The sequence below is a fragment of the Balaenoptera physalus genome (genome assembly GCF_965194825.1).
Source record: "Balaenoptera physalus genome assembly, chromosome: 11".
In the NCBI taxonomy this organism is placed as follows: Eukaryota; Metazoa; Chordata; class Mammalia; order Artiodactyla; family Balaenopteridae; genus Balaenoptera; species Balaenoptera physalus.
In genome coordinates, this window is record NC_138896.1 from 23,249,403 (window position 1) to 23,264,828 (window position 15,426).

Here is a 15,426-nt window from a genome sequence, read left to right on the forward strand (position 1 = left end):
GACAGATGGAAATAAGAGATCATAGCTTGTGTTCACCCACTTTCCCAGGCATTCTCTCTTGAAAAATATTGGGTACTTCATTACTGTTCTATGTCAGGGGTCAGCGAACTATGGTCTGCTACCTGTGTTTGTACAGCCCACAAGCTAAGAAATGTGTTTACATTTTTAAATGATTGGGGGTAAAATCAAAAGGAGAATAAAATTTCAAGGCAAGTGAAGAATTTATATGAAATTCAAATTTCAGCAACGCTCACTCATTTAGTATAGTCTAACGCTATTTTCATACTACAAAGACAGAACTGAGTATGGGCAACAAAGCCAAAAATATGTCCTATTTGGCTCCTTACAGGAAAGGTTTGCCAAACCCTGTTCTATGACATAGTACATGCCCTTCATAATTTTATAGTTTTACCTAGACATTCTCCCCCTTTCCTTCCATACTGAGCATAAAGTCATCTTAATAATCTATTAGTCTCCAGGCCAACACATTCTTCATATTCCTCAGAAATGCACTTCCTCCTGGAAATTTGCTTAATATTACCACCCCTGGCCACCTACAAACAGAAAGCCAGAATGAAGTGCTAGCCAACACCTTAAAAGTTACAAATCATAACCAGAACCAAACCTCACCACGCTCCCTATAAAGTAAGGATAAAGAGGCTGACCCCTCAGTTTGCGGCTTTCAAACTACCCTACCTTAGAACTGAGGCAGTCCGTGAACTAGAAAAAGTACTGCTGCTAAAATTCCCAATGGTCAAATAACAATGAGGGGGAAAGAAGTTAATAAATGTAATTTTATCAAGTTTAATCCTCTTCAAATCACTGCTACTGAAAAAAAGTGAACAAAAAGCAAAGAACAGTGAAGAAAAAGCAGACCAGCTGTATTTAGCATGCCTGACCCTAAATCTTTATACCTCCCACAGGAGATATTTTCTGCAAATAAATAGTTCCTGGCTCCCAGGATGAGAGGTTAAATACTGCACAGTGTTTGTAAACAGCATCACAACTTACACAGGAACAAGTAGGGCCATTGGGCCATTTCACCTGGAAGGGTACACCAAAATGTGCTCATTTCTTTCGGTTAGCATTCTGTATGCCAAGTGTTGGCAGAGAGAAGGCGGGGCGAGCTGCGTTTCCTACCAGCAGCGTCCACTCTTAGCACTAACTCCTGCCCAGCCGCAGAACACCTTTCCCCAGCCCCAACTTCTCCCCAGTCCCATCACCCTTTTACCCAGCATCCACTCTTCCCCAGCTCCATCAACTCAACTCAGCACCTCCTCCCAGTCTCATCACACCTCTGTCGGCCGACTCTTCCCCAGCCTCATCATCTCTCGTCCTCCAAAGTCACAGGGCTGCGAAGCTTCCAGCAACAGGAGAGGAAAGTAAGGAGGCTATAACGCAGGAGTCCGGAGTCCCCGCACAACCACCATCTGCTCTTGAGGAGAAACTCAAGCCAAAGCCACAAAACTGGAAAAAGACGGGATTGGCTCGCACCCAGAACGGGTGCTCACGGCGCGCTCGCTGCGGTCGGGCACCGAGCGAGGAGCTGAGGACACAAAGGTGAGCAGCAGAGTCACAGTACCAGCTCTTTCGGGGCTTCCACTCCATCGGAGGAGGTAGATTATTTCCGTAAAGCTCGCCTAGCAAGGACAAGGTGACCAGCATCCGAAGTCCACGGCAGGGAAAACTGAGCTAATCCTTGAATGTTAAAAGGCTTAAACTCAACTTGTCGGAAGTGACGTGCCAGCTGAGACCCGCAGGTCCACCACGTAATTGGCCGCCGACTCGGCGAGCCACCTTCTCCCGGGACTGGCCTGGAGAGAGGAGCAGTGTAGCTCAAAGTCCGCAACCCGCCCTTGTCCCGCCCCCGGCGGCTCCCAGCCCCAACCGGGACCAGCCCGAGCCGGGTCAGAGCCCGGGCCCACACCCTGGGCGGGACGGTCCCGCCTGCCCCGGCGCCCGTAGACGCCCTGTGGGCAATGGGCTTCAGCGCTCCGCCACGCGCATGCGCGGCCCTCTTTCTCCAGAGTATTCCTCGGGTCACCTGGACGACCGCATTTCAGCCACCTGCCCCTCCGGGTCTCTTCTCGCCCTTAACTCCTGCTGCTGGTGTTCCCCTCCGGCCCCCCGCCTTCTCCTTGTTCCGCAGGCGCCGCTAGGCCTTCTCGCGGCCGCCCGCCGATACCCGGGCTTCCACTGACACGAACCTCTCAGCGCGGCTTCCGCTTCCGGCGAGTATTGTGTGTCGCGCTGCGGGGCGGGGGCGGGGGGAGGAGGAAGGAGGGAGGCAGCGCTCCGGCGGCTCTGCGCCCCGCACTCCCGGACCCGAAGCCGGGAAGGTAGGTGCTGTCCCGCCGCCGCGCCGGGGCCTTGGGGCCTGTCCCCGCTGACCGGCTCCGCACGCCGCGTCCTAGCGCCCCGCGACTGCGTCACCGGCCCCCCGCACGTAACCACAGCTGCCTCCGCCTGCCTCGGGCCCGGGCGGACGTTTTGCCGCCCCGGCGACGTCAGCGCGTCCGGCGTTGCTTGGCTACCCCGCCGTTCCCCCGTCCCGCTGCCGCTCGCCTCCCCGGGTGAAACTCTTACGCCGTCACCGCGGCTCTCGGCTGCGTCATAGCGGCGGGCATCCCACCTTCACGTCACACCTCCTCCTCACCTGGACACACATCCCTCCCTCCCTGCCAACAACGACGTTTCCTCTCCCCCAACTCCAATCCCCCTGCGCCAGATCTGGCGGGAGAAGATGGAGACGGGGGTGGGACCGAGTTGTGGACCACGCTCAGGAAAGGGTCGCAAGGTGGGACCCCCGACAGTGGTAGAAACAAAATGAGGACGGCTTTGAAGTTTGCCCTTCTACTGAGACACGAGGAATAGAAGGGAAAAAATGACCAACCCAGAGACACCGAAGGCCTCACTAGTGCTGTAGCTCCAAGTCCTCTCCCCATACCTCCCTAACCTTTCCCCATCTCTCTTTCACACTACTTCTTTGCTAGTCTAGATCCATCCTGCTCCCTAACTCTGCAAACAGTTCAACTCACCCCAGTTGAGGAAACCACCTAATTTCTAGAAGATTAGGGAAAGGGAAGGGTTACTCGTCAAAGTTGGATTCCCATAGGTAGAGAAAAATCGTCTGACTGAACTTCTCTCCTGGTTGAGGGAGGAAATTCAGATCCAAATAGGTTATCAGTTCCTACTCCAAATTAAATACTTTTCACATGTGCCGTCAACATATACAGGAATAATCATTGTTAACCCAACTCATTACATGGCCACTTCTCTCTCAATACATAGACTTACTAAATTTCCTTCTGTTGGGTCCCTTAGGGAGGGGGTTAAGGGGATAGAGAAGTCAGCTATTTCATGGATAAAAGTGGTGATGTATTAAGGATGGAATAGAGGACCAGCCTTCTGCTTTATAAATCTCTTAGATGCATTTCCAATTCTTTTGAGGCTTCATTAGAAGTTTTTGATTGCCTCTTTACTTTTCTCTCTCTTAATTCCCAACCACTCCAGAACCTATTAGTTGGAGGTACAGTACATCCAAGGAATTAGTTATCGATAACTATTTCAAAAGACTCCAGTCACTGCTGAATACTTAAAATAGACTTGTCAGCTCTCTCTTCAAAAAATTATTGCCCTGGGCTCAGTAATAGACTTTAGTTGCCGTGAATTTATCACTTTTCAGCAGTTCCAGATGTCCAAATGCACACAAATAGAAATGAGTTGTTGTATAAATCATTTCATTCCAAAAAAAGGGCACACTTCCTCTAGGCTAGCCTGATAAAAGGAAGAATAATTTCAAACTTTCTGAAAAGAAGAGGTTGTCACCCTTGCCTAACTCATTCTATTTATCACCCTTTGAAAGACTGAGAGAACAGTGGCAGAGAATCAAGCTTAGGCTCCAATGGGCTATTGTAGTAAAACTCTTCTGTAATATTAAACTTTAAAATATACTTAATTTAAGAAATCTTAATTAATGTTTTGACTTTTGTGGCACTCTTCGCTTTCCCATACTCTTTTCTCATCTATTAGAAGAAGATGTCACACTAGGAATACATTGGTCTGAAACTCTTGGTTCTAAGATACAAGTGGAATGAACCTGGATCAGGAGAAGTACTCAGCTAGAGTTGAAGGAAGCCTCTGTTTCTAGCAAGAGAAAGCAGTGGTAAAAGACAAGATTGAGGGTTGTGTGTCATTTTGCTGAAGAGAAAAAAAAAATTGATGGCTGGGAGTCAAAAGTTTTGGAAATGGAGAAACAAAAAAGGTTGATGTAGTGGAAGAGAAGATGTAAAATACCATGATGGGGCTAAATCTGGACTTAGGATTTAACATGGGGGTAACTGTCAGGCCAGGGATGCAAAAAAAACTAAACCTCCAACTAACATTTTTTTTTTTCTCTTCTCCCATCCTAACCTCAAGTTAAATAATGGCAGAGACAAGCCTGTTAGAGGCCGGGGCCTCTGCAGCCTCCACAGCTGCAGCTCTGGAGAACTTACAGGTGGAGGCAAGTTGCTCTGTGTGCCTGGAGTATCTGAAGGAGCCTGTCATCATTGAGTGTGGGCACAACTTCTGCAAAGCTTGCATCACTCGCTGGTGGGAGGACCTAGAGAGGGACTTCCCTTGTCCTGTATGTCGAAAGACGTCCCGCTACCGCAGTCTCCGGCCTAATCGACAGCTGGGCAGCATGGTGGAAATTGCCAAGCAGCTCCAGGCCGTCAAGCGGAAGATCCGAGATGAGAGCCTCTGCCCCCAGCACCATGAAGCCCTCAGCCTCTTCTGCTATGAGGACCAGGAGGCTGTGTGTTTGATATGTGCAATTTCCCACACCCACCGGGCCCACACCGTCGTGCCACTGGACGATGCCACACAGGAGTACAAGGTAGGGAACCAGACACATGATGCCAATGCAGGGCAAGAGGGAGGAGCACAGAGGATGGGAGACTCCCTGGGTAGAGGATTGTAAGTTCCTGAGGGCAAGACGGTATCTGATCCTCACTCTATAGTCCCTTCAGAGCTATGTACACCGGGGCACACAGTATGTCTGATCAATTATCCTCAGGCATGAAGAAAAGCAGTAAGGAGTACCCCCAAAACTTCTGTCTGACTTTTATAATACATTTGAGTATGTGTGGTCTTGGAATGTATCATATTTTTCATAAATGAATGAAACCATGTGGAGAAGATCAAACTTAAGAACTGAAAAATGGCCTGGTTTCTTCATTCTGTCCCCCTGCTCAGCACACCCCTTGTTTACCCACTGGTATTGGGAACAGGTAACCTCACTTTAGAATGATCCCCACCAGGCTAAGCTGAACCAGTCTGTTTGCATCTTCCCCCAATAAAGGATAATACGGCATCTGGTTTAACTTACTACTGGGACACAGGGTAAATGTTTGAGTAATAGGAACTAGAGATTTTAATGTCTTAGCACTTTATCAGGTACTTTGCCTAATTAATAAATGTTAATAATGTTAATAAAATCTTGGAAATAAGACTTTATGGTAGTTTGAAGAATAAGTAATCAAGATTTTATTATATTTGCAAGTGGTTAGAATTGGATAGGAAAACAAGTTTAAAGAAAGATATCAGGGTACAGGAGGTCACTTTGACAGTAACAAGCGGTTCCTTGAGTTAGAAAATTAATAGGGCTGGGGAAGGACAGAGAGTTGGTGACAGTGGAACAGTGAGATTCAGTGAAAGGAAGGTTTCAGAGCAAGGAAGGTGATAGAGACAGGCTGGTGGCAGGAGGAGGGACCTGTAGGAAGCTGACACCTCAAATGACAGGCCAGGAAGGGAGTTGGATCAAGAGGCAGTGAGATGGATAGGAAGCAAACAAATGGTTTAAAACAAATAGGTTAGGGCTTGCCTGGTGGCGCAGTGGTTGAGAGTCTGCCTGCCAATGCAGGGGACGTGGGTTCGAGCCCTGGTCTAGGAAGATCCCACATGCCGCAGAGCAACTAGGCCCGTGAGCCACAACTACTGAGCCTACGTGTCTGGAGCCTGTGCTCCGCAACAAGAGAGGCCGCGATAGTGAGAGGCCCGCGCACCGCGATGAAGAGTGGCCCCTGCTCGCCGCAACTAGAGAGAGCCCTTGCACAGAAACGAAGACCCAACACAGCCAAAAATAAAAATTAATTAATTAATTTAAAAAAAAAAATAGGTTAGCCTCTGAACGTAGGATGTACTAGCCAACTCCAAATGCCATTCTCCCACTTCTCACCCCTCAGGAAAAACTGCAGAAGTGCCTGGAGCCCCTGGAGCGGAAGCTGCAGGAGATCACCCGCTGCAAGTCCTCTGAGGAGAAGAAGCCTGGGGAGCTCAAGGTAAAGGCAGGCAATCCCATTTGGGCTGCTCTGCAGGCAATTAACTGAACATTAACCACACGTTATTTAATCCACCAGTTCTGGTTTATTAGAAAAATGCTGTTCTCTCAAAAACAATGATATTTTATTAAGCTTGACTGTGATTAAACATTGTACTTAAATTGTCATGGATTAAGAATTGAGGAGAAGGATGTAAGAGGTGAAGGACAGAACATCTTATATCTGGCGAGTTGAGGGAGTTCATGCCCCTTGGCCTCCTTTTCTTTGTAAAGCAGGGAAGGAGGCTCTCTGCTGAGAGATCCTTAGAGGGATTGAGGAAAGGAGAATGTGGAAGGTGCACTGGGGAGGAAGAATGAAGGAGCTGCCCAACAGCACCCAGAAGAACCCCCCAGCGACATTAGGACCACATTCTCTTAATTCAAGTAAGCTCAAGTATGCTAGATGATAATGGTTCCTAGAATGTTCTTACCCTCCTCATCCTCTACCTATAGGATCCTGTCCATCCTAAGATGAAAACCACTTCCTATGTAGCCTTTCCTGACCCTTTAGAAATTAGCTTTCTTAATTTTCATACAGTTTCACATCTCTTCCATAGCATTACCATATTTGTAGCATGGTATTTTGGTATCTGCCTTATTTCTTCTGTTGGACAGTGAAACATGTATTAATTATAGTGGTAATAATACCTAGTATTTATTGAATCCTGTGCATTAATTCATTAGGTGTCCATGACATTCCAAACTTAGAAGATTGTATTAGGTCTTAGGGTTCTGCCCAGTTTTAAGTTCTAAGAGTTCAGGCTATACTTGGCCCAAGTGGGACATAGAGGAGGTACAAGACAAGGAGAAGGGAGTCCAGGAAGTCATATTTGACAAGAGTGAACTTAGATACCCTGTAAGGTAAGTATTGTTATCCCCAGTTTACACAGTAGGAAACAGAACTTGGATAAGTGTCTAGTCCAAGATCATATAGCCAGTATGTGCAAAAATCAGAGATACTAATTCTGCAGAAATCAGTTAATATTTACTAAGCTTCCAGTATAGGCCAAACCCTGTCTTTGACACTGGGGAACAATGATGAGCAAAAGCACAGTCCCTTCCCTCCTTGAGCTTACAGTCAAGTAGAGAAAATATAAATGACATGGCACAAAAAGCACAGTTGCAAATTCCTAAGAAGACAGAAGAGAAACTTGATGTCATTAAAGGCTTCCAGAAGAAATAATGAGTTTTTGGAGTTGAGATTTAGGGATCACCAGAAATTAAACACAGGTTTGAAATCCATAGAAACACTAATTTTTTTTTTTTAACAATGACATTAAAAAAAAAAAAAAAAAAAAAAAAAATGACATTTCAACAGGAAGCAAGTATTATTACTTTAGTCCTTTATACATTTTAACAAACAAACATTTGAATTTTTTTAAAATTTGAACTAATTTTGATTGCAAAGGTGAACGTTAAAAAAAAAAACGTTATTTGTCCTTTTGGAGGGCTCCTGAAGAACTTAAAATATGTGAAAATGAAGCTTATTCCCAGTCATTAGCTTTCCTCTTCCTGTTGATCACCTTCTTAAAGGTAAAGGATGGAGAGGGGAATAAAAATTTTAAAAACCTGCTAAATGCTTGAACAGAACTGTGGTGTGTTTTTTTTTTAAATGTAAATTATCATTTCAGTGGTCTCAGAAACTCAGCAACCACCAGCATTCCTTCAGTGACCTTTTGAATTCTCTCCCTCATCCCCACCTCCAGACCCAATGCCCCTTTTAGAAATAAATAATTTATAATTAATCATGCTGAAATGAAAATTATGGATAAAATGATCTATCCACATAATTTTTAAAAGAGGCTATCATGCCCAAATATAGTATAATATAATACAACATAGAAGTAATTTATAATAAAATCTGGTGTGTAAACATTTAGGCATGACTACCCTGAAAGACACTACAGTGTAGTTTTATCTTTGCACCTATATCAACAATGCAACAAATACAAATTCAGACTGACGGAATTGTGTAGTAATGTTGACTCAAATGCCACTAGCAGTTTAGCTGTTGGTGCCATAATTTTTCAAAATGATAAATAACTTACAGTAAAGTTCTAAGAAAAACAAAATACAGTCTTAATGAGTTTTCAGCCATTCCTGAAAAATTCAGGCATATTAAAACCATATAAGAATTACTCTGTGTTTGTATATAAAGTGGCATTCAAGTCCAGGACTCCATTTTTTTAATATCCAGCAGAACATTAGAAAATGGTGCAGTTCATCTTACTGGGTTGTCTTCACACATTGGAGGAGTGTTAGCATCCTTCCCAGGAGCTCCCCGAATCATGGCAAACAGAAATGCCCCCTGTTTCCAAAACATCCCTAGAGGGAGGTAACACCCTGATTAAGAACCACTGCCCTACAAAATAGAGGGAAAAAAAGAGAAGGGATTATGAGATTATAAGAGAGCCCTTTGCTTTCTTTTTACCACAGTTACTAACCTAAATTCTACCCATACATCACCCCTAAACACACAGACACACAGGAAGAAAGGCTGTGTTTTACTTAATTGTTGTAAGAATAGATTTTGTTCCAATATGCTCCTGAGGAGGCAGCAGTGAAATGGGAAGCAGCAAGCAGCTCTAGAACTGGAGCTAGTCTGCCTCTGCTGGAAACTAGCTTGAAATCCAGAAACACAAGGCTTGTAAGGCCCACCTGGCTTTGCAGCCCCGCTCTCTATTCACCCTCAACCCTGCCTTCCAGGCCCTATCTACTTCCTCCTTCCAGAGTCCCAGTCTCTGCTTCTAACTTTGCTTTCCTCTTGGGCTGATTCCTCCCCATCAGACACGTGATGCTTAGGGAATCCTTTGGGGAGATCACTTCTTGTTGCAGTTGAGGTGCAAAAGGGAGGATATGTCTGCTGATAACTCTCAGAATGGGTTATGGCTGGAGTTTGAGTCATATGTTATCCAATTTCAGAAATGTTAGAGGTTTAACTGAAAGAATGCATGTTTCAAATTTCAAGCAAATAATATACTCACAAACTTCTATAACCTCTTCCTGGGGTGTGAACTGTCAGTCTCTGAAGTGACTTGAAGCTGTTTAACAGGTTCAGCCCTGAAATCTACATTTATATTTTGTAACAACCCATTTCTAAAATCTTGTTGATTCTGATATTTTTCCAGTTGCTTCTCTGATTTTTATCAAGTAAATGTCTTGCAATGTACAAATGATAACAATCTCTGACTTTCCAGTATTTGTACTTTCCTTTTCTTGACAGATTGCATTAACCAGAACTTTAGAGTAGGCCGTAGCAGAGGTATCTCTGATATCTGTAATAGTACATGTCATATTATTGGGTTCTTATGTCTTGAATATTTTTACTAAAATATAAAAGTGTAGCTTTTTTAGAAGCTAATTTAATAAAGAAGATAAATTTTTTTAACATTGGTTTATTTTCTTATCTCCCCAATGGTCTTCATCCCATCATCAGTAGGGGTGACAATGAGGATGGAGCCATTCTTTTCTTTTCTTTTTTTAAAATTTTTATTGGAGTATAGTGTAGACTATTTTGTTCATTTCTACTGTACAGCAAAGTGAATCAGCTATACGTATATATATATATCCCCTCTTTTTTGGATTCCCTTCCCATTTAGGTCACTACAGAGCACTGAGTAGAATTCCCTGTGCTATACAGTAGGTTCTTATTAGTTAGGGATGGAGCCATTCTTTACAAAAGGAAATTCCAATGGAGAGAAACATGCGTGTCCTGTTAAGCTCTTTCCAATGACGCTGGAAGTCTGTGTGAATTCATACACATGGTGGGTGGGGAAAGGCACTTTATGCCCCACTGGCCCTGTTAAACATAATACCCACCCTCTGTTCTCAGAGACTAGTGGAGAGTCGTCGACAGCAGATCCTAAAGGAATTTGAAGAGCTTCATCGGCGGCTGGATGAAGAGCAGCAGGTGTTACTTTCACGACTAGAGGAGGAGGAACAGGACATTCTACAGCGCCTCCGAGAAAATGCTGCTCACCTTGGAGACAAGCGCCGGGACCTGGCCCACTTGGCTGCTGAGGTGGAGGGCAAGTGCTTACAGTCGGGCTTCGAGATGCTTAAGGTTCGACCTTTGCCCCTGCATAGCCCCTCAGGCCAAGCGCAGTCTAGCTTTGCACAGGCCATTCTGTCAGCCTGCAATGCTCACTCCTCCGCTCTGCCTCTCTAAATCCAATTCATTCTTCCAGACATGCTCAAAGGATCTTTTTCTACAGAAAGCCTTCTCTGATTTCTCCCATCCCCTTCTGATCATTTCTGTGTTCTTATGTCTTGTCAACAATTATGTGCTTAACTTGTACCAAAGAAAAAATTCACTCTTTTGAGAGGAGGGCAGTCTAGTCTGAATTAGTGAAAAAACTATGCATTAAAAATTGTGTAAATGCAGTAACCGTTACTTTTAAGTCCTGGAACTTGATTTACCTAGTGCACAGAAAGAATAGAATCATAGTTTGAAGGACACTTGAAATAATGTATAAGTAATATATTGCTTTTGATATGTAAATGGTGCCTCTTAAATGTTTGAAATAATCTGTTTTCTTAAGCAAATGAATGGTGTTAGCAAGGCTGTAGGAAACATATTTCTTACCTTAGAGATCACATTACCAACATTTGAATCAGTGAGGCTTCGTTGTACATTTATCTGCATGTTATATATTGCTTGGTATTTACTCTCGTGTCCTTTCATGTATGTGTGTTCTGCCTTCCACATTAAACTGGGAAATCCTTGGGGGGCAGAGATTTGTCTTCTTTGTCTTCTGGACCCCAAGTATTCACAAATCAGGATTGGCACACAGTTACTAATATTTATTAACCAATACTAGGCAAGGGATACCAAACCACAACGGGAGAGTGTGATTCGTTCCTATGCCAGCAGTCTGGAACTATCTGTACTGATCCTCAAGGAGACAGGTGTGTGGTTGGTACTTGGGGGACAGAGTAAAGAGCAGACACAATCCCTGTCCCTGGCATTGAGTCCCAGTGTTCTTGAGGAACAAAGACAAGCACCCAAGAAACTATTTGGAAGTGATATCAATTACCAAGCTTCATGATGACTGAGAGTTGAAAGTGGGGGTTAGGTTAGGAGAGATGTACTCAGATCCCTCTGGAGCTCGTCCCCTTGCACTGTGACCCATAGTTTGCCTTATGCCTATTTAATAGATCTAGAACTTTTGGGAGGAGGGGAACCTTTTGCCTTTAGGACCCTTGACTACCAGGACCAATATTGCTTTCTTTTCTCCTTCCTCTAGGATGTCAAAAGTACCCTGGAAAAGTAAGTGATTCTTGTATCTCTTTGAGTGAGTTAGGTCTTGGCTTAAAGAGTAGGGCTACAATAAGGAGTTGGGGGAATAAGGATGGGAAAGTCATGCAGTGTCTGGGTAGAAAAAGGGAGAAGGTTTATTGCGTCCATGAAGCCAGTTAGAGAGCAAATCACTGGGAGTACTAGTCCCTTACCTTTTCCCCTTTGAGCATCAGGACTTCCTAGATACAAAGATAATGAAATAGAACCAGATTCTACCTGGGCCTATGGGTGGAATTGTGTCCAAACAAGATGGAAGGAGGAACTGGTTGGGGGCGGCGGGGGGAGGTGGTTATCTATTTGCATGAAATATAACAGTACCTCCAAAAAGTTCTAAGACTGATTACTAAGATAAGGGTTTGTCTAGGGGACCATATGGCTTTCCATAGATAGGCAAAAGAAAGCAATAAGCAAGTACTTGTCTTGAGGGAGGAGAAAGTGTGAGGATGGAGAATTTTAGTTTCTCCCTAGAGATGACAACATCTGAATACTCACTAAGCTGGAGCTTCCCCTGACCCTGCCCTTTCTTCCCCTATCTTCCCATCCCTCCTAGATGTGAGAAGGTGAAGACCATGGAGGTGACTTCAGTATCCATAGAGCTGGAAAAGAACTTCAGCAATTTCCCCCGACAGTACTTTGCACTAAGGAAAATCCTTAAACAGCTAATTGGTGAGTTGTTCCCAAAAGGAAACTAGCAGAGGGAATTGACAGATAGAAGAGAGTCTTTAGGTCCTACTTTATCTGGACTTCAATTATCCCCTCTGTCACTTTTCATGTCCATATCCACACCCACTCCTTTACCTGGTTTTCAATCTCACTCTGAGTCACAGAACTCAAAGTGAGAAGCTTCAGGTGTCATCTACTCTTAGTCCCATACTTTTCTAAATAGGGACCCAGAGAGGTTAAATAATTTGCTGAAACTGGTCCCCTCTTGAGAGTGAAAGGGAGTCTTATTAATACTTACTTGGAAAATAGTCATAAGCCAGACTGTTCCAGGAAAACAGACACATGGTCACCCTATCGCTAGACTATAATGCTATCTTGCTCTGTACCCTTCTTAACATTTTTATTTTTTCTGACCGTTGGACTGTGCCTTGTGCTTCTCCACACAGTGAGATGGATGATGATGTCGGGGGATGGAGGGAGGACTAGTCAGGAGCCTAAACCACCAGCCCTTGCAGAGTCAAGAGATCATTACCTGTTTATTTTAGGGCCAGGATGAGAAGTGAAGCCATTGTTCCCTCCCCTCCTCTCCCTTAGGTGACACCGAGGATTGAGAAAGTTAAGCAAACCACGGGGTTCTGGGGGCTTTCAGGGAGCAGGCTCTGCAAAGGCAGGCTGGAAGAGTGAGGCAGGGGCGTTTAGCTATTCCCGTCCTCATCTAGCTCCCCACTCTGGCTTCTCCCGCCAGCGGATGTGACCCTGGACCCTGAGACTGCTCATCCTAACCTAGTCCTGTCGGAAGATCGTAAGAGCGTCAAGTTCGTGGAGACAAGACTCCGGGATCTCCCTGATACACCACAGCGTTTCACCTTCTACCCTTGTGTCTTGGCTACTGAGGGTTTCACCTCAGGTCGACACTACTGGGAGGTGGAGGTGGGCGACAAGACCCACTGGGCAGTGGGTGTGTGCCGGGACTCTGTGAGCCGAAAGGGCGAACTGACCCCACTCCCTGAGACTGGCTACTGGCGGGTGCGGCTGTGGAACGGGGACAAGTATGCAGCCACCACCACACCTTTTACCCCTTTGCACATCAAGGTGAAACCCAAGCGGGTAGGCATATTCCTAGACTATGAGGCCGGTACACTGTCTTTTTACAACGTCACAGACCGCTCTCATATCTACACCTTCACTGATACTTTTACTGAGAAACTTTGGCCCCTCTTCTACCCAGGCATCCGGGCTGGTCGGAAGAATGCTGCACCACTTACCATCAGGCCCCCAACAGATTGGGAGTGACAGGTAGGGACATGGGAATAATCAGGGTGAGGCAGGGTCAAGAGCTATGGGCCTTCCTTCCTGTGACCTGCTGGAACGTCTTCGTGTCTGCCTGGTTCCAGTCCTGAACCATCTGGGAGAACACCTTGGTTTCTAGAATGGTTTATAGGGAGGAGTAGTTAGGACTGGGCTGGGACGAGAGCACTGCAGTGTCTCCCTCCTCACTGTTAGGGTGGAGAGCTGGTTCCCAGGGGGTAGTCTCCTCTGAAGTCCATCAGGTTTTCTATTGCACAAGGATGGGTTGGAAGGAAGGAGAGGCTTTTCCAGAAACAACAAGTCTGTCGGAGGGTCTGACTTGCTCAAACCAGAGGAGGAAACAGAAACCCCTGTACATCCTTTTAGGGGGTTTTTTGACCCAAAATAGTCTTGTTTTTTTAGGAAGGTCACAGGGGTCTTTGTACCTCTAAATTGAAATAAAGATGAATGACAGTTGCTCTCGTGGGTGTAGAAGTTGAGGAGTTATTTTCAGGGCAGAGATTGGGCATCAAGAAGGTTAGAAAGAAGGTCAGGAAAGGGGGCTAAATGAACAGATTCCTAAAGACTAATGAAGGGGAGAAGGGTTTCTTTGGTTGCCATTATGAGTAGGATTGGCCAGAGGTAGGAATGTGGGGAGGAGGGGGTTGGAAGAAAGAGAACCCAGGTCCCTGCCTTAGCCTTCAGCAGAGATGGCTCATCGCCCACCTCCTTGTAGTTGCTCATCTCCAAGAGCTGTTACCTTGCTCATCTGGAGAGGCAAGATGCAGGAGATCCTGCAAGACACATCTACCCTTTCACTGCTTTCCCAAGGGAACTTGGAAAGGAGAGAGTCAGGTATTAGAGGAAAGAGAAAAGTATTCCTATCCAAAGCCCTGGCCTTAAAGAATGCTACTAAGTAGCTACTCCCAAGTTGTCAGCCTTGTTACCTGGCTAAGGTGTCCAAGCCAGACAGGGAAAAAGAAAACGGAGTCTTCCTCACCCTGGGGACAGGGTAGAAGAGGGTGGTATGTATAGGGAAGGGCCAGATAGGCAACTTCCTTTGGCCTGTGTGCATCTGGCCTGGAACTAGTGTTCCCAAGAGCCGGATTTTGTTTGTTGCCATCCTTCACCTTTTGCCATTTCTCATATCAGAGAATGTAAATCATTTTAATGTTAGGCCAAAATAAATAACTTGTAGGGTACATATGTTGTCAAAAAAGGTAAAGCAATGCATGCCAAACCAAACTAAAATGACTGGATTATCTGCTACTTGGGTAATCAGGGGTTCACAGAAGATTAGGACAAGAAACTGCAGTTCATTGAGGGCATTTCAGCTCCTCCTACCACCTCAACAGGACTTTGTCCAGACTCTCCTCTTACCTTTGTGCCTTGACTGTGGTTCTTTGTGGCAAGATGCTTTGGTTGGTAAAACATAATATGGAACAAAGGATCCACTGAAGTGATCTATGTGTCCTGTGTTAATTTGATGATAATCCCTGTTGATGTGTAAGAAACGGTTAAAAATGCATGTTCCTTGGAATTCCCTGGCGGTCCAGTGGTCAGGACTCCACGCTCTCACTGTCAGGGGCCCAGGTTTGTTCCCTGGTCAGGGAACTAACATCCCACAAGCTGCACGGCGTGGCTAAAAAAAAAAAGTTGTGTGTTCCTGGGGCTCACCTTCAGTGATTGATCGAGGTCTGGAGTGGGCCTGGGCATCTACCTTTTAAACACTCCTCATTTGAGCCTGAAGACCCTTGTGAAACTAATCTGAGAGGAAATTTCAGCCATTTCCTTCAAACTGGAGGCCTGGTTGGTT

General features: G+C 45.3%; 2 protein-coding genes across 2 annotated transcripts in view; one reads left to right on the top strand and one right to left on the bottom strand.

The window, feature by feature from the left end:
• Positions 1-1,427, bottom strand: part of LOC309638984 (HLA class I histocompatibility antigen, alpha chain G-like) — a 46,602-nt gene extending 45,175 nt beyond the window's left edge. Inside the window, 1 exon segment of the mRNA XM_082415561.1 lies at positions 1,296-1,427. The gene's annotated coding sequence lies outside the window, so the exon portion shown is untranslated.
• Positions 1,428-2,251: 824 nt separating this feature from the next.
• On the top strand, positions 2,252-15,073 carry LOC309638905 (E3 ubiquitin-protein ligase TRIM39). The gene is made up of 7 exons (XM_082415404.1): positions 2,252-2,339; positions 4,420-4,879; positions 6,228-6,323; positions 10,194-10,424; positions 11,608-11,630; positions 12,211-12,326; positions 13,069-15,073. Exons 2-7 carry the CDS (start codon positions 4,427-4,429, stop codon positions 13,614-13,616), a joined length of 1,467 nt encoding a protein of 488 aa, XP_082271530.1. The 5' UTR covers positions 2,252-2,339; positions 4,420-4,426; the 3' UTR covers positions 13,617-15,073.
• Positions 15,074-15,426: the final 353 nt, after the last annotated feature.

Coding starts and splice junctions, on each gene's coding strand:
- LOC309638905 (XM_082415404.1), top strand. CDS start 4,427: ATGGCAGAGACAAGCCTGTTAGAGGCCGGGGCCTCTGCAGCCTCCACA. Junction 4,880..6,227: donor ATGCCACACAGGAGTACAAG/GTAGGGAACCAG, acceptor CTCACCCCTCAG/GAAAAACTGCAGAAGTGCCT. Junction 11,631..12,210: donor GTCAAAAGTACCCTGGAAAA/GTAAGTGATTCT, acceptor CATCCCTCCTAG/ATGTGAGAAGGTGAAGACCA.